The following is a 19,678-nucleotide window of genomic DNA, read 5'->3' on the forward strand; positions in this document are numbered from 1 at the left end:
AAGTTTGTTTTGAAGCAGTTTTTTGCACTGCAATTGGCTTATAGGTTGTATAAGATTTATTTAGACAAGTTTCAAGTTAAACTCAATTACTTTTGTTTTAAAAAGGAAGTTTTATTTCAGACAAGTTTTTTTTGAAAAATTAGGTAAGAATAATGTTTTAAGGATTTTTGATATTTAAAAAAAATTCGAAAACTTTTAAACATAAAAATTTTATTAAAAGCCTTTTAGTTTACTCTTATCAAGTATTTTTTTACTGAGAAAATAACTTTAGTATATAGTAGAAAATAACAAAGTTTTGTTAACTTTTATATGAGACAGTTTTAGTATGGTTTTGAAACTTTGTTAAATGTTTTGGAGTATTTTAAAGTATTATGATTATTTTCAATAAAACCTTAATTTGGTATTTAATCAAAGTTGCAAATAGAAAAGCATTGAGCATGCGTTCTGGACAAACTGATATTTTCATTAAAAACCTTTTTTGGCCTTTTTTTAAGTTTAATTCCAAGTTATTTTTAATGATTTAAGTCAAATCCATTAAATGCTTAATATCTACCACAAATATTTAATCGAAAGTAGTTTGTAAGAAAATATATATTACAAAGAAATGTAAGCTCAAAATAACTTTACCTTTTGAAAATTAAAAATTAATATGCATGCATTGCAATCTGGTTGACTATAATATTTATATATCAAAAAATATTATAAAAATCAATAAAGAAATAAAGATAGTAACAAAGAATTTTCAAAACTCATATTCTTAAACTACTTTTACAAGTGAGCTCTAAATTGAAACGATTTAAGCTTAACAGGACTATCTTATATAAGTAGGCGCAAAAATACACTTCCTCTGGTTAGCTAAAAAAATAATTATCATTGTTTTACTTCAACTTCAACCTTGTTTGTAACAATAGTGTCCTTTAATAACGTTTAGTTAAGCACAAAAAATTTATAAAGCAAACAAGTTCTGAATGGATTTAAACTATACCTTAGCCTATTTTAAAACGCTGCTTTAGCTTTTTGTAAAGAGAGCAAGACAACGAAAACAGGTTTTGGTAAAAAAACTTTAAAACGTTTCAAAATCAAATGTGAAATTGTTTTTTCTCTAATCATTTGTGCTTAGGTTTAATTTTTATAACCACTGTTTTAATGTGGTATTCTCGATATTTAACTTATTTCATTAAAGATGGTCTATTCAACACATAACAAATGAAAATTTGTTCAGCTTTTGTGAAAACAAAAATGTTTAGTGAATTTTCACTAATTACAGAGAACTGTTATGTCATAAATGCATGCAAACTTTGTTCAAAATAGTGAGAAAACATTATTATAGCAATTTTGAGTTATGCATTAAACTCTTTTTTTATATGTTATGTATGTTAAGATTGTATATGTGCACATTTAGAGCGTAATAATAAATAAAATAAACTACTAGTTGAACTCTAAAATTACTAATCAAAACATTTTTATATAGGTATTTAAATAACACTAACCATTTGTTTTTCATTTCAAAATTATTTTTTAAAGATTTAAAGATTTTTAGTGCCTCGTTTTACTTTTTAATACTTATAGGTGTAAAATATTTGTTATTTTATTGAACTGGTTAAAATTCTTAACAAACACTTTTTAAAATTTGATTTAAACATGGAACTACACGAAGCAGAATCTTTATTACGACTAAAAAACACACCAGTGAAGGTATTAAGAAATTTGTTTAAATATAATTGAAATAGTCAGAGAAACCTCAAGTTTAGAACTCTAGTTGTTTTAGCTAATGATAAAAGTATAAAATATTGTTTAATACTAAATTAAACAATAAAAAATAAATCTAACGAAAATGCTTTCATAACATTAGTAACCCAAAAAACACAGAATAAAAAGTCCCCTTCCAAATGTAAACTCATCTCAGTTGGCCTCCTGATTGGCCTTCTCATCGGAGCGGCAGTGGCCCTCGCCGTCTACTACGGACTTACCTCGCGAGGCTCGACCAATGAAAACACAAGAAACGACGACACAGGAGGATCTTCATTCACGGGTCTTCCCCGAAGTGGAATTTTCAGCAAGGCGGCAGTGGCTGCAGACGCGGGAATTTGTTCGACGATGGGAAAGGGGATTCTTGAAAAAGGAGGGAGTGTTGTTGACGCTTACATAACAACTACGCTGTGCGCTGGTGTTGTAAACAGTCACAGGTGAAATTTTTAATTTATAAGAAGTTTCAAGTTAAAAGTAATGTTTTAGCTAAAATATTTCAGAAGTTGTGTTCGTGTACTTTTCAAAAGTGTTGCTATTCAAAATGAAAATTTAAATTTACCAAACGTTTTTGAAATAATTAAGCTAGTTATAAATACAACTAAAATGCATTAAACTTTACAGACCAAAAGTAATTTTTGTATAAAACTTAAAATAATAAAGAACTTGTTAAGCAACAAGGTCCTTAAAGTGCTTCTACATTGAAAATATCCTTGTTGTACTTATGATAAGTGTTGTTTCTTTCTTTTTAACGATACTAAACCTTAAAAGCTAAGCTACCTATGATCATATTAAGTATACTTTTTTTGAGCAACTTTCCTAAATCTAATTAGTTAATGTACAATGAGATAAGCTACTTATTACAAAACTCATACCTGCGCGTATCAATTCAAGCTGTATAAAACACAACACTTTACACCAGGGGTTTCTAAAATTGACAATATTGCCCTTTAGGAGCGATGTTGACTGTCAAGAGGCGTTGTATAGTAGGGCGGTAAAAAAGTAGATTGATATATAATTTAGCAAATATAGGATATCTAATAAACGGAGCGAATATATTTTAAATTTCTGCCAAGAAACATTGACGAATATGAGTTTGGAAAACCATGCTTTAAACCCATACTTAATACTTTTTATAGTAACCGAATGTTTTTAGATAAACTTTTTTTGATTTATGTTTTACTAAAATTTTGAACTTTTTGTGTTTTTAGTGCTGGAATTGGCGGTGGTCATTTTGCGGTTCATTTTGACGCCAAAACCGAAAAAGCCACTTTCATCAACGGAAGAGAAATGGCGCCAAAATCAGCGAACGAAACAATGTTTGTCAACACTACACTTTCATCAAAAACAGGTTTGTTTTCAATATTCACGCACAAAAACACATAAACAGTTTTATAACCGTTCGATGGCGCTGTAGGCGGTCATGCTGTTGGAGTTCCAGGTGAAATTGACGCGATGTGGCAGAGTCATCGGCTGTTTGGAAAACTAAATTGGACTGAACTGTTCGAACCTGTCATTAAAATTTGTGAAGAGGGCTACAACACTACTAAGGCAAACGCTTATGCCATAAAGGTTTTAGGAGACCATGTTAGAAACCCAGTGTTCAATTTGTGGTTTGTAGTTTGTTCAAGTTTTCTATGCATTCTAAATAGAAAAATATGTATTTAGAATGCAAATCAAACGTTGAAATCTGAAAATTAAAAGTGTATACATTACATATTTACTTTTCTTCATACTTGTTAATAATATAGTTTATTTATCATCTAATTAAGTTTAATTGCATTACTCTACTTTTATTCTGGGCCAAAAACTTTGTTATAATTTCATGCATATATACAAAAAAAGGTATTTTCAAACTGGTAAGAATTTAATGTTTATGCATCCAAAAGTTTTTTTCTTGACCTTCAAGCTTGTAAAACTAAAGAAAACCAATAAAACTAAAATACCGGAAAAATTCTGCCTTAATGTTTTGTTTTTAAAAGGCCAGTGTTCACGAATGACGATGGAAGTTTGAAGAAGGAAGGTGATATAATCAGAAGGCCGCAGCTGGCATCCACGTTCAGAAAGATAGCAGCTGAAGGTGCTGACACTTTTTACAACGGATCCCTCGCCAAAGACATCATTGCAGACCTGGAAGAAGCATACCTCGGAACTTCAATCACTGCTGAGGATCTCAGAGAATACAGGTGAACAAAAAATTTAAGTGTTTTGCCTTATTGCTTAATGTTTTAATAAAGAAGAATTTACGTGTAACCTAATTTGTTTTTGTGTTTCTATATTAAAAAACGTTATATGTATTTGAAAATAGTAACTTATAGCTTTCTTAGTGTTTTACGTTGTTGTTTTTAGGACGGTGTTAAAGGAGGCTATGTCGTCTGATGTTGGTAATTTGACGCTTTATTCAGCTGGATTGCCTGGCAGCGGTCCAGTCCTTTGTCTCATGCTGAACATTCTTGATGGTTTGCGACATCATTTTAGTTAAATTAAATTATTAACATTAATCTGATAAAAACTACATAAGTTAAATTTAACACGTTTAGACGTTAGTCATTTATTTTTTCATTTAGATTATTCTAATTTTTACAACGAAAGGTTTCTGTACATTCTAAAACAAAAGTATAATTAAAACATGCTATAAAAAACTTAAAACTTTAATTTGAATACAAATTAGAATACAACATGAGTCCGGAAGATATGAAAGGAGACAAGAAGGAACTAACTTATCACAGGATAGTTGAAGCTTTCAGATTTGCTTACGCTAAAAGATCAGCTCTTGGAGATGACAGAAACAACCAGACTATTACAGAGGTGAATTAACTGCATTTTAACAGCTATTTGTTTAAATTTAGTAACATATAAGTAAAATTACTCTCAAATCAGGGTTTCCCAAAGTAAGCCATTACATAAAGGATGCCATGAGTAGTGTAAAGGGAACACAAGGGGGTCATGAGGCGATAACTTGAAACTTACCCTAGGTATTTTTGAGTTTATTATGATTAGCAAGAAAAGTCTTGAGCATATTTAAGAGTAGTTTTGAAACTTATATGCATCTTAGGGAAAAACTTCAGAAATTAAGAGGCCATTAGCTGTAAAAGAAGGTGCCAGAAGACCATAAATTGAAACTTAAATTAAATATTCTGGAATTGATGACCAGTAACAAAAAAAAAACGGTCTCAGGCGTATTAAATGGAAGTTTTTTTGAGATATCTTGTCGGAGGGGGCCATAGCTTTTTTTAATTTCTTTAAAGGGGGTCTTATAATAGTTTGGGAAATCCTGCTCTGAGTAGTATATATCGACCGTTAAATATTTAGTACAGAAGAGAATAACGTTCCAATTTGTTATTTTATTTTACGAGAAGACGAGTTTAAAAAAATAAAATTGTTTAAGTTTTCTTTTATAGGATTAAACAGTAAATAGTTTGAAATTTAATAGAATACTTGTATCTCGCTAATTAAAAAAGCGTGACGAAAAAAAAAACGTTTTTAATGTTTGATTTTGATGTTTAACATAACTAAATAAAAGTCATTTTAAAGAACTTGAAATTTTTTTATTTCAAAATGAGGTTTTTTTTAAACATTTTCAAATTAAAAGCTTGCGAAAAACATGACAACCGACTGGTATGCTAACGACATTCGCACGAAAATAACAAACGAGTCGCACAAAGTTCCGTACTACGAACCGGAGTTTGATGTGCCAGAAAGCTATGGAACTTCTCACTTGAGCATTGTAGATGAAGATGGGAATGCAGTTGCAGCCACAACTACTATTAACACTTAGTACGTTGCTACTTAATCTATATAAATTTTTATCAAACTTCATGTCAATTCTTCTCGCATTTATTGCTATATATTAGTTACTTAATCTACTGTTACCACTCAGCACGTAATCTAAGTTTTTAAGTGAAATCTTTATGCAATTCTTAATAAGTTTTTTGTGTAGCTCAGCATTTAAAAAAGTTTGTTTTTCAAGTTAATTGTTTTCTTTCTATTTAGTATTTTGTTATGTTTTTTATCACTAACCAGTCTTTTTAATAAAATAATAAACTAAATATTTAAATTCTCTAGCTTTGGAAGCAAAGTGCGTGGTACAAGAACTGGAATAATTTTTAACAACGAAATGGACGATTTCTCAACACCTGGTGTCAATAATTTTTATGGTAAAATTCTTTATACAAAAATAAGTCTTAATGTTTTATATTTTTGTAATACCTGCTTGTAATAACTATTATGTTAATAACTAGACTAGTATTTTTTATTTGTTCTATAGTTTTTATTCTTCAAAGTTATAACGATCATAACAAATTGTAAAAGTTTGAACAACTCTAGTTTTTTTTCTGTAGTTAGGTCTATATTTAAAGCTTACTTACAAAAAAATCTTCAACAACTTACACAACAGGAGTGCCCCCTTCCCCATCAAACTTCATCAAACCCGGTAACAGACCTCAATCCAGTATGTCTCCCGCCATCGTAGTGGAAAACTTGAATGGAAAACAAACGATTAAGATGGTTGCTGGCGCCTCCGGCGGAACTAGAATAACCACTGGAACTGCACTGGTTTGTGACAGTTTTTGATAAACATTAAGACAATTTTTAATACCTTCAAATTTTATGCAATCAACACTCAGGCGCTGATGAACGCTTTGTGGTTCGGAATGAGCACTGATGACGCAGTTCAAGCGAAAAGGCTCCACGATCAGCTGATGCCTGATTACGTTCAATACGAAGATGGATTTGATCAGGTCAGTTAGGAAACTTCTTAGGTTAATGTACATCAGGATTTACTGAACTTTTTTTAAAGGCTCCCTTTGATTAAATAAAAAGCCTCTTTCTAGCTTATAGCCTTCTTAATTTATGAAATGGCTCCCAAGGGTGCCATATTACCCTTTTTGGGAAACACTTTACAGAGTAACTGCTTAAGCTAGATTAAACGTTTTTTTAAGCCAAGATTTGAAAGTTACTAGTATTTATTTAACTGCTATGGAAACTGTATAAATAGCATCACACAACTCAGTATTTTTTCATAGTTTCAAATATAATTTAACATAAAAACCGTAAATGTTTTTTTTAACAGGATGTACTGGAGGGTTTGAGGAACAGAATGCACAATGTAAAGGAAGAATCCAGATATTCTGTGGTGCAAGCCATCAGAAGAACTTCAGACGGAAAGTTAGATGCTGCCTGTGATATCAGGAAAGGAGGATACCCTGACGGTTTCTAAAATCATTTTACCTTTCTTATATAACACTGTTCGTACATTAAAGCCGTTTTAAGAAAAACACCATTATCTAGTAAAGACTTAACGTTGGTAATTTAAAAACTTTTATTTATACAATGACTTACTTTTTTAAAAAAATAACGTTGTTTTTTTTTTATGAAATTTCATAAAAATAAATAAGATAAATAGATGAAAAATTTAAGTGTCTGTTAAGCAAGCTAACAATTACAAGTTTAAAATTTTGAGACTAGCTTTAACTGCTAGTTTTTTTTTTCTTCATTGTTTTTAAATTTCTTCAGTCATAAAGGTAATAATATTCTGATTATAAACACTTATATGCTGTATGAAACTTTCTTTTATTTCTAGTTTTGCACTTTCAGCCTTTTTGCCACATTAATGTTTAAACAGTATATAGTTTATTTAAAAAAGTTAATATAATATATTATAAAATTACTTAAATTAAATAAAACCTCAAGCAAGTTTGAATAAAGGTGTATAATTTAATCATTGTACTAAATAAACTGTTTAAGCGTATGACCCTAAGCATTGATTTGAGTTTTGTTACGTTCTTTTAATCTCAAAAACTTTGGGTTATTGATTTTATTAGGTAAAGGTAATAAATAAATAGTTTATACATTTCAAAAATAAAATACTATTTATTAGTAAAAGCACTTATTTTTACAATTTTAGAATTTGATTACAAAATACAAGTATAAATAAAACTTTAACTTAAACAAACAACTTTAAACTTTTAAATTTAAAATCTCTTAAACCTCTGAAAATTATTCTTGTTGTTATTAAAGATAATCAGCCAAGATAAAATTAAAAGATTTTGATGCATAGTTATTTATGTCTTCTTTCAATAAACTCCTTTCATTAAATTAAAACATGTAGAAACTATAATAATTATGTTATGTATCGAAATTTCATCATGTATATAAAACTATTTTGTACTGTATTTTAGTTCCTAAAAAAAAATTGTAAGACTTTACGATTCTAAGTTTGCTATCATATTTAAGTTTTGGATTTTACAAGTCTTAAGAAATTTTTAAAACTAAAAGTAATACACGAAAAATTTATTTCAAACATATCACTAAATTCTTATTTACTAATTATAAAGCTAGTTGTTTTACTTTAGAGATATAAGTTGTGATCCATTGGATCCGGATACATTTTAAATAAATATTCAGCCGGATCCAGAGAACTTTTTCAATCTAGAATCCGGCCGGATCTAAAACGGATATCCGAATACGGGTAGTTGGATCCATTAGATAACTGATTATAATTTTAATGAAAAGCTGGTTTTAAGCATACTATTAATAATTTTAACGATTCTCTTAACGAAAGTTTACATGTATATGGCTTTATGTATATATCTTATGATGACAGTTTAAATATGCACAAAGACACTTTTGCACGATGGGTAAATAAAAAAAATATCGATCAAATGCAAGAGCTAGGGAATCAGTGATAGTTAAAAAGTTAAAAATAAATAAAAATAATAACAAAAGTAATACCGACCTAGAGTTAAGGGTTAGGGCAGGGGTCGTTAGGAAGTTGGTGCTCGCGAGCTAAATTTCAAGTTTCAAAAATCCTAGCGGGCCGCAGTTTTAGTTTTAGTGATATTTAAATAATCTTATTGGTTTAGTTTTAGTAACAGTTTTAGGTTACTTTTATTTAGTTTGCTATTTTAATTTGCTTTTAGCTACCCATAGAATACCTATTTTAATTTTAAACTTTCGTGGGAATCAAATTTACATTGACTAATATAGTTAAGTGTTAATAAACTATATACTATCTTAAACAGTTAATAATTTTAACTTAATATTTTTATTAGTTTACTTACAACCTAACTCTCTACAAAAACCAAGCTTGAATCACTTCACAATTCATAAATATACAATTATAATATACATCTTTTTTCATTACTGACCGCTTTTCATACTTAAAAAAATATTAACCGTTGAAAATAACTTTTGCGTTTTTAGTAGTTTGTATTCTTTAAAAAAATCAGTAATTAGTTTACTAAAAAAAACTAATACCTATTTGTATTGTAAAAGTCTAAAACAATTTATTTTATTTTACAGTTAATGTTCGAATAGCTTATTAGTAATTCGTTAGTCTTTTACATGGTTGTCACTTTAACAGCAAAAATTTCTGAGTTGTATCAAACCAGTCTAAGTTTTATAGGGTGCACGACTATTCAAATTCTGACAATTCAAGTTCCGACAGTGCAAATTCCAACAGCTCAAATTACGACAACTCACACTTGACAATTCAAATTCTGACAATTTAAATTCCGACAAATCAAATTTAGACAATTCAAATTCCGACAACTAAAATTCGGACAATTAAAATTCCGACAGTTCAAATTCCGACAGCTCAAATTCCGACAACTCACACTTGACAATTCAAATTCTGACAATTTAAATTCCGACAACTCAAGTTTAGACAATTCAAGTTCCGACAACTCAAATTCAGACAGTCACGTAACCAGTTTTATAAAAGTTGGAAAAAGCTAAAAACTTGCTGTTAATCAAGCTTATATACTTGACTAAAACATCATCAAAAGTACAAAATATGTAAGTAGCCTAGAAAAAGAATACAATAAATAAGATTGTCGTCACTAATGTCAGAAAAACTATTCTGTGAGTTTAAAGATTTACTCAAAGTACTTGAAATAAAAGTTTCACACACACTTGAGTTTTTGAAAACATCTTAAACAGGTTTAACCTAGTCTGAGTTTTAAAATTTTTAAACTAGCCTGTTTGTTTGGCCACCCTGTTTAAAATAAAGTCCACAAAAGTAAGAAATAACAAAGTTTATTGAGAGTGAATTAAATATATAAAGCAAAAAATTATTGTTACAAGTACAGCTTGAATGGACAGTTTAGTTTCTTAAATATTTAAAACGAAGATACAAAAATTTATTAAGCCATTAATTAAGTAGAAAAACTTAATTTTTTTTCAGTATTATAGCAATTCTTCTTTTGCAATAAAAGTATTGTAATTAAAAATGGTAAATGTGAAATATAAAACGAGTTATAAGAGTTAAAAAACGTTGGTTAGGAGTCATTGCAATGAACGAAAAAAAAAATTGCATAAGCCAGTTTTAACAAACACATGATTATCTCCAGTAACTACAGACTGATCAGAAAAAAATGTCAAGGCATTTATCAAGTAGCAAAAGTAGTTACTTAAATTGAGATATGGTTTAGGATAATAAACTTTATTAAAGAATTTGTGTTGGCGGTAGTAAACGATTTTTGTTTATTTTTTCAATGTCAACAAAAAGTGGTGTGTAGGAAATGTCTGAATATTTTTAAGCCGCATAAATCAAGTTAGACTTTAATTTATCTCTTAAGATGGAAGCACTTATAAAACAAATAGTGCTCATCTGAGAACTTTTTTAGAATGTTTTTAGTAACTTTGACATTTGAGAATAATTTATAGGCATATTTTCAATGCAAAGCACAGTAATAGGTCAAGAAATGCAATGCACCATTATTATGGGTGTTGATCATAAGTTTTTGTTACTGCAATTATTGGTAAATACATTATAGTAATATGATTTTGTTTAAAAAACAGATCGTGGACTTATTTATTTTATCAATTAACTTCATTTAGTAACAATCAAAAAAGTTATGTGCGAAAACAACAACTTTAATATTTATGAAATTAACATTTAAAGTTGTGAACACAGTTTTGACAAATAAACTTGAAATGATAACACCGACAGTTTTGAAATATAGTAGAAGAAGAGGAAAGTCAATATGTTCTCCTAGTTTACTTTTGGCTTTTTCGTTGCTTAAGTTTTTGCTTGGTGTTAAAACGAATCTACGAATCAAGGAATGAAATTGGATCTTTGTTGGGAGTGTAAATACAAATGTTACTGTGCACAAAAATAAAAACTATCGCAGCTACAAGACTTAAAACATAAAATATATTATAATCAAAACAAAAACTGTGAGTATAACAAAACATACATCCTAAGTTTTGTTTGCCACTCTTCAAAACAAAAAAGCCAGCATGAGTAACCAAAAACTAGTTTGATAATTTAGATTTAGAACAAAAAAAGCAATTTAAGCTAAATATTGAAAAAATGCCCAAGTTGGCCTGATATTTGAAAATTGTTCAAAACTATAACTGAATTTATTGCAATGTTTAGTTGCTTAACTGCTTGAATTTGAGCTAGTTTGATTACCAATTTGTAGACTTAATAAATTTTCCATCCCTAAATTTAGTATATTTTTAGGATTTTTTTGAAAAATAGCATCTGTGTATATTTGTATGCAAAAAAGAGAAATAAATATGATTTGCCAAATAATATTGTTAAAAATTTTAAAATTTATACCTATCAAAAGCTATTTTAGTTTATGTCACATATACTGTTTTAAATTAGTCTGTATACATACTTATATATTACATCTAGAAGCAATATTAACAATAATTTGTACTTAAACTTAAGTTGATCTAACTAAAAATTAATTAAAAAATTTGTTTAAGAATGGTTAAAAACATTCATGTACATTGTTGTACATAGTAATTAATAAAGTGCACAGAAAACTTATAAAAACAAAAATGTGTCAAAACAAAAACATAATAAACCTAATTTATTATTATAATGTTGTTTTACGTGTTTTTGTGTACTTTCAAATACAGTTTATAGTTACAATACATTTATATAAAAAACTTAGGTATAAATTACATGTTAAACAAAATACTTAAACTTTAAGGAAAAAATATTAAAGTTAGTTACTGTGCATTACTTTTGTACACAATGGAAACATTTGCGTCTAGTTTATTTACTAGATATGTATTACATAAATAACTTACTGAATCCAAGCACTTCTCGCACTCTTTTTTCAGCTAATAACTTGCTGTTGTAATAAAAAAGTTATTATGAAACTGATAGAAAATTACTGGTTGAGTGCTACTCTGTCGTTTTTACATTTTGAAGCCAAAGCAGTAAATTATTTCAACTGGTTTAAAACTATATATAGGGACTTAAATCTATATTAATCAAATTAAACTGAATTACCAATAAAAATTTAACTTAACATATGTTTTTGCTTAGCAGGCCATATTTACATGCTCGCGGGCCGATTTATTCAAAAATAAAACGTGCTCGCGGGCCACAGGTTTGCCCTTCGAGGGCCGCAGTTTGCCGACCCCTAGTTTAGGGGAAACGGTTATAATAAAAAAATAAATTAAAAAAAATATATATATATAAAAAACAAAAAGTTTACCAGGGGTTAAGGATAACAGTGACAGCAAAAATAAAATAGTAAGAAGACAATAAAGTTACCGGGCAAGGGTAAGGGATAACAGTGATAGTAAATAAAAAGTAACAAATAAAGTTCAACCCGAGCAAAGTGTCTTTGTGCAAAAGTGTCTTGGTGCAAAAGTGACCCTTCGTGCATTTTTGAAACCTACCATTTTTAATAAATAAAGATTTCTTTTATAATAAACTTTTAAGTAAGTTTAAATACTTATGAGCTGATTTATTAAAAGTACCTTAATTTTACTTTATAAACGCATGTGTACTTGATATGAAATTCAAACAAAATTAGTGTTATCTGTTAAATCAATATTTTGAGTAAGTTGTTGTATTTGTTTTTAGTCAATTTTTACATAGCAAGTTTGAGTTATTTAAGAGCTAACAAAGTATAGCTAAGTGTATACATCATCATGTACCGAAATTACTTCATAGAGTGCTAATTTTTAATTTTAGACTTATATATGCAGTAGTAAAAAGCTTTTTATGTTTTTTAAACTCTATTTTAAGAACATAGTTTTTTTTTTATACAAAAGTGTTAGTTAAAAAATGTTTAAGATTTAGTTTAAAATTACAATAAAAAATTTTTAAAGAGTAAAAACAACTTACAGGTACATTTTGTTTTAAGTACTTTTTGTACCAATCATCTTGTCAATTAAATATTACTTTAAAAGTGGTTTCTTATAAATTCTTATAACTCATATTTTACGTAAAGCAAAACATTAATAAGTAACGAAATATGATGCAAAAGTTAAAAATAACATTGTCTACACTTATACTGTTACAAAAAAATGTTTAGCTTTTAAATGAGTTTAATAATTTTTTAAACATGCATTAAAGTTGTAAAAAAAATGACAATAAAATAACTTAACAATTCATTATCTGGAATATTCTAAGATAATTTCGTATATTCACACATTAAAAATTTAAGCTGAATCTGGTTAAAAAGCAGTATTTTAAGTTCACAACTTAACTGTTATCAACCTTTCTAACTTTAAATTGACTTTTTGTTTGTTTACTCTACTTCAAAATGTTAAGAAAAAGTTTAAGTCTTGAGAGTTTTTCGATAAGAGTAAACGAGCGGTCAGTAGACTATAGCCCGCAGTCCGTATCGGACTTTATCTTCCGATTTGTCTTAAAACTCTACAAAAGAGTTTACTAACTAAAGTGAAATAACTTACATCTACAAGTATACTGTGTAGTCTCCAAAAGGTTTAATGTAGGGAGCTGCTGTTGATTTATAGAGTGATAACAGTACCACAACCAGTAGTTACTTATCAATGGGGTACTATACTATTGCTATGTGTAGGCAGTAAGTTATGTATTTGGGCTCAAAGACCTCTTTAAAGTTAGGTAATTTCTAAGCTATACTTACTTGTTATATTTAAATTACCAAAAATTAAGAGAAATAATCTTACTAACCAAGTCAGTTAGTGAGAAAACACAAATCAACTGTATCTTATTGGTATTGGTGTAAACATGGCAATAAAAATAAAACACCTAACTTTAAATATAGACACATATAAACTGATACAAAATTTTACAACATAATAATAAGTGGAGAAATTAAATGTGGTGTGCTTTGTGCACAAGCTGACGGCTGACTGGGCGTACACTAAAACTTATGAGCATAAACAAAACATTGTTTAAGTTTTTGTAAAGTGAAACTTTGATAAATAATAGTCTAGCGCCACTAAGGCAGTCACTAAAAAAATACTATTTTATTACATTTTCTATTTTAGTCTTCTTCCAAAGACATGCAACGAATCGCTGTAACATTTTACTTTTGCTATTTATTATCAATGTACTAATAAGTTTATTATTAGTTTTAACATTAAGAAAATATTTTGCTAAGAAACCGTTTTGATGTACGAATAGCATTAAAAAATTTATATTTTTTTTCTTGTCAAAGGTGTTCTTGTAAATGTTTATACAAATAGAGTGAAAAGTAGATAGAGTGTTTACTATTTATGAAAATTAAATGTAAGTTTATGTTTAGTTTAAGCATGAAAAACATTTAAAGAAGTAAATCTCTATTACAATTGCCATAATAATTAAAATACTCTTAGCGTATATTAACATTTAAAAACAAAAGTTTTCCTTACTACCAAAAAGAAATATTCTGTTTTTATAAAAGGTTATATTTCTCAGAGAGTATATTTTAAAATCTAACATATTGATAGTCAATTTTCAGCGAAAATTATCGTTTTAAAACTATTTCAATACGAAAATAAAATTATTTTTTCTGCCTTATGTAAACTAACTTTCTTATCAATTCAAAAAATAAGTTGTTTTTTGGAGTCGTCCTGCAGTTTTTGAACACAATAGTTTGAGATAAGATGCATATATACTATAGATATTTCAATTTTATCTAAATTAAATAAATAATTGAAAAGGTTATCTACAATCGCCTTTACAGTTTTTTTCATGCTTTAATGCTAATGCTTTAAATAGTTCTCAGTCTGGTTTTAGAGGGTTATTTCACCACTTTAGCTTTGTCAGAATTTGTTGAAGGGGTACTATCCAATTTTGATCAGGGAAACGCAGTTTGTGCAGTCTTTTTGGATTGAAGTAAAGCATTTGATAGTGTAGATTGAAATATTTTACTAAGGAAATTGGAATGTTGTGGTGTAAGAGGCAACATGTATCTACTAATTAGTTCATTTCTAGATAGAAGAAAACAGTTTGTTAGCTTCGTAGGATATGAGTCAACCTGTAAAAAAACTGAATTCGGGGTAGCACAATGCTCAGTGCTAGGACCATTGTTATTCCTAATACATATAAATAACACACAAAATAACACTTGTCTCAGCGTCTTCAACTTTGCAGATGACACTATTTTATACACAACATTCACAAAAGACACTTAAATGACAGTTGAAATTTTAATGAAGAACTTAGTAAGGTATCAAATTGGCTTATGGTAAACAAAATCAAACTAAACCTTGATAAAACCAAAAGTTTGCTTCTACATCAATCAAAAAATAGTTTTTGAAAAAATATAGATCTTATTATAAAAGTAGGTAAAACAGTTATAAAAAAACAAATATTTATTCCAGAATAATTTGGGAGTAATTTCAGACATAAAAAATTAAATTGGTCAGATCATAAGAAACCATTAAAATAAAATTAAATAAATCATTAGGTGTTTTTTATAAAACAAGATATTTCTTAAATATAAAGGGACTGTGTTTGATAATTTATTCTTTGTTTATGAGCATTGTTAGATATAGATTGTTGTGCTGAGAAAAAACAAATGTATAAATAATATCAATGTTCTTATAAGCTATATTTAGATGCTTACATTATAGAAATATGATGATTGTGTAAGAAAGTTTAAAAAAAAAGAAGTTATTTTGCAAAGTTCCAGAATGAACTTAAAAATCATCTATTAAATAGTGGTTGTCAATGTCGTAAGTGAACATTGCTTCATGCTTGTTTACTTTTGTTTATGGAGTTAATAATAAATTTCATCTAAAACCCGAAATCTTTAGTTCAAAAATTGATTTGTTTGGTCACAATAACAGTTGTTCAGTCTGAAATGCATCATTTCGTATTTGGCTAACCTAAAGACTATTTATTACGATTACTATTTTGAACTAATTTCAGAATGTCTAAAAATTTCTTTATATATATTTTTTCTCTAGTATGCGCATGTAACAATTTAATTACAGTTGTACTATTAAACAGAGAGTTAAGTATAAAAATAAATGGCAAGTTAAGATTACTGTCTCAAGTAAACTTATAATTAATCAATCTAATTTCCTAGGGAAACCTACAAAGAACTATTTTCTGTTTTTTGTTTACAAATACTTGTTGCTTCTCTGTAGTTACATTTTTGGGCTTAGAAAACTATTTAAAAAAGAAACTTTAGAAGAAATTGTTTTGTTGTGTTTTTATTCATTGTTATATTTTTTCATTGAGTGCATAGTGTGTAAATATTACAGTAGTTTTTATTTTTATATATAAACGTTAAGTTGAGTTTGTGGTTAGATTAGCTTATTTAAAAAGTAATAAAAATTATATGTTGTTTTTTATTTAACCAAGTACAAATCTTTAGTATTTCAGCCAACTATTATAAAAAAGAAAAGTTAAACTTTTCGTATAAAATACTGATGAAAATCAACGTAAAAGTGTTTTAACTTATTACAATTTTACCTTCTTTAAAAAACTTGTGACCTATACTTCAAGTATTTTCATGTCTGCTACTATTATTGTTAATCTTCTTAAATAAATTAAGTAAAAGTTAATTTTTTAAGTCTAAAAACTTTTTATACTTAGATTTTTATTTTTCAAAGTTTTAGGCGTAGACATTATTTTAATTTTTGTGCTATTAGACAAGTTTTTGAGTATTTTAGAATAAAATATTATAAGTAAACACATAAATTAGTTATTTTCCCTTATTTTTTCGTCGTTTTCTTTTGTTTTATTGTTTTTTTTTTTAAGGTTTAAAAGTTTAGACTAAAAAATATCATTTTTTTTTTAGCTTGTAGGAAATTGTAAAAGCATGTGGTGTAGTTCTTGAAAACCGAAAGGTTTTTTAGTACACCAGGTCCTTAGACCAAACTTTTTGAGCGCTTTTTTATCGTTCAATAAACAATTTATACACTATAAAGCAAGAAAAATGGTAAAGCATTTATTTGAATTATAATTTTTTATTTTAAGCAAATGCTATTGGTAAAATTAATTAAAAAATTATTCTAAAAAAACAAACTGGAGGTTAAGTTCGTAAAGTTTAGGTAAACACTGTTTCTTAAATCATTTAAAAATAATAAATAAGTAGTTAAGACTTTTTTGCGGTTACAATTTATTACCGTAAAGAATGATAAGATATTTGTTAGTGAAAAGAAGAGAAAAGAAAACGTAATAACAAAAGCAAAAAGTAATAATAGACACAAATCGTAATATACTTGTTTTAACATAACATAGTTTCGTAATTCAAATTAATATTATTTAACAACAAGACAACTTATCATTGTGTAAACCTGCATTAAAAAAACCTTAAGCTTCGATCTTTTTGCTATTTAGGTAAAAAAGCATGGTTTATTTATTTCTTGACTAAAAATATTTGAAAGCATCTAAAATTGATACCAATATAAGACAGAAAGGATGTTAAATACTGAAAATTATATATTTAATTGTACTTATTTTGTAGTTATTTCTGAACCAAATAATTAAAATAGGTATGAAGTTTTTTAGGTGTATGTTGAATTAACAACACTCATTGTTGTATATTTAATTTAAGTTTAAAAGATTTTCTTCGAAAATTTATAAAGTTAAATTCGTTTAAGTTAAACTAATAATGTATAAATCGATGTATTTGCAATACTTAAATACCCAAGTGCCATGTATAAACATTTCATGGCAATAAAGTTTCCCAGATTGTATTTTAAAACAACACAGAAAAAATAAAACGAAACTCATAAGGTATTAATAAGCGCAATAAGTTTTGACTTTAAAAACAGCATCAACGATTTCGCACGTGCAAACTCGAATAAAAGTTTCAACTCGAAAAATACTCACAGGCTTACTCCACAGGTCCAGTGAATGTGTAGAAAGTCTTGAAGACGCTGACCGCCATAAAAAGCGCGAAAACCCGCAAGTTTACGCGGGAACGGTCAGTTTTGGAGCTCTCTCCTGGATTTGGGTTCGAACTTGGACTTGGATTTGGAGCTTTCAAGCACTTGCTGTAGTCATCTCCTTGGATTCTACACAGAACCAAAGCTTCACTTATTTCACAGTCTACGGTCGTGATCCTATAGCTTGACAGAAAAGCGCATTTTAAATCAGCACGTGAATAATCAGGTTGGCCATCTCTGAATTTTAACATCAAGTTGGCCTCATCAACTAAAGTTCCGTCGGAAAAGGCGAATTGGTTGGTGGACGAGGCACCGTTTGTCGTGTCTTGCACTGTTATTCCCAGCCAGATGGGAGCTCTAAACTTTTTTTCTACGCGGTAGGTGAAGACTTCGTTAATGGCGTTTTTCGCATTGACACTGCAAAATCGTAAATAATTTTATTTAGGCTTTATTAGTTCAAAATTTTATGATTGTTTAATTTTCAAACCGTTTTTTTCATACTTTTTAAATTTAGTGCTTTTATTTCAATGCACCCGTTTGTGGTTTTAGTAAAAAAAAAACGGACACAACTAAACACAAGCAACTTTACGTCTATAACATTACCAGTTTCTATGAATGTTTTGCGTTTGTTCCATTAGTAAATCAGTAGCAATATTTAGGCTAGCTTTTACAATGCTGGGATGTTTTCGCCCATATTTGCCATGCTTAAGCCCGCTTTATTAAGCTTAAACACCGGTTTCTTGCGATTATGCGTGCCTTTTAAGCCCTAATAAATACATAACCAGTAATATATCGCCTTCGAAACTATGTTTGATGGTGGTGCGGTACATTTTAGTTTTTATTGAGTGATGATTATAGTAGCTTTACTCAAGATAGCCAACATATTACTTCTAGCTCTTTGAACTATGAATAGAATTACAATTTTGTGCTACAGTTAAAACTTTTTACTAAGGAGGATTTTATTAATATAAAATACACTGCATTTCTGTCACAATCATTAATTTTCTAACTAGATAGCGCTTTCAATAACAAAATGTGATTTGTTATAATGTTTTATTTATGCATTCATTTTTTTTTATAAAGTCGCTATTTTAACTTAACAAAAAACTTTTGTTCTACGCATCTTTAGTTTTTCTGAAAACATAGTCTTCTAAATGAAACAAATTACGCCTTTATTCTACAAGTCATAACTTTTTTTTTAGTTTGCTCTATTAAAAAAAAAAATTACTATTGTCAATTTTTTTGTATAGTTGCACTTTAGTCGTAAAAAGTATTTTTTCATTGAGTTGCTATTTAAGTCATTATTTTTTAGCAAGTTTTTCAGCCAACCTGTTTTCGAGTTCTTCGGAAGCCACTTCGCCGTTCAGTGACGCACACGCTTTGTTTGCTGCTGAATGCGAATCGTAGTAGACCGCCATTTCGCTCACCTTATACTTGAAGCACTCTGAAGAAAATGTAGGTATTTTTACCGAGTACAAACAGTATTTCTGTGTTTAATAAATACACTTTTACGTTCAGGGCAAAGGTAACATGAAAGTTGTGCAAACCAAAAGCGATGTTTTAAGAAAACGGCAACACGGAAGGTCGCAACTTTACTTGACTGCGTCGCAGCCTTGTGCTGGAAGTTGTCGTTGTACAATTTTTTATGTTATACGAAATTAAACAGATTAACAACCTGGAGTCGCAGCCTCCTCGTCGCAGTTGTCGTCGGGGATTCTACAAAAAGGGTATAACTCCTCCGAACAGCGTAGGGTCCAAGCTTGCTCCCTTAGCACGTACACACACTTGGACGTATTTTCATATACGGGCCCACTTCCCCCCCAATGGAAGATCGGCACTTTGTCATCCTCTACAAAAGTTC

At 28.6% G+C, this 19,678-nt stretch overlaps 1 protein-coding gene across 1 annotated transcript; it reads left to right on the plus strand.

Annotated features, from left to right (window-relative positions):
* Nucleotides 1–1,567: 1,567 nt before the first annotated feature.
* LOC145843385 (glutathione hydrolase 1 proenzyme-like) lies at nucleotides 1,568–7,282 on the plus strand. Its single transcript, XM_082950857.1, has 12 exons — nucleotides 1,568–1,695; nucleotides 1,870–2,186; nucleotides 2,958–3,097; nucleotides 3,164–3,359; nucleotides 3,729–3,932; nucleotides 4,096–4,205; nucleotides 4,418–4,554; nucleotides 5,339–5,523; nucleotides 5,812–5,903; nucleotides 6,143–6,300; nucleotides 6,372–6,485; nucleotides 6,818–7,282. The coding sequence occupies exons 1-12, from the start codon at nucleotides 1,642–1,644 to the stop codon at nucleotides 6,962–6,964; spliced, it is 1,854 nt and encodes a 617-aa protein (XP_082806983.1). The 5' UTR covers nucleotides 1,568–1,641; the 3' UTR covers nucleotides 6,965–7,282.
* The last annotated feature ends 12,396 nt before the right edge of the window (nucleotides 7,283–19,678 follow it).

The sequence above is a fragment of the Thalia democratica genome, chromosome 8 (assembly GCF_965202585.1).
Source record: "Thalia democratica chromosome 8, ktThaDemo2.hap1.1, whole genome shotgun sequence".
NCBI classification, from domain to species: domain Eukaryota; kingdom Metazoa; phylum Chordata; class Thaliacea; order Salpida; family Salpidae; genus Thalia; species Thalia democratica.

What these genes read in the sequence shown, in the direction of transcription:
- LOC145843385 (XM_082950857.1), top strand. Translation starts at nt 1,642, where the DNA reads ATGGAACTACACGAAGCAGAATCTTTATTACGACTAAAAAACACACCA. An exon ending in GGTGTTGTAAACAGTCACAG is followed by an intron (nt 2,187 to 2,957) that starts GTGAAATTTTTA and finishes TTGTGTTTTTAG; the next exon opens with TGCTGGAATTGGCGGTGGTC. An exon ending in ACAACTACTATTAACACTTA is followed by an intron (nt 5,524 to 5,811) that starts GTACGTTGCTAC and finishes TAAATTCTCTAG; the next exon opens with CTTTGGAAGCAAAGTGCGTG.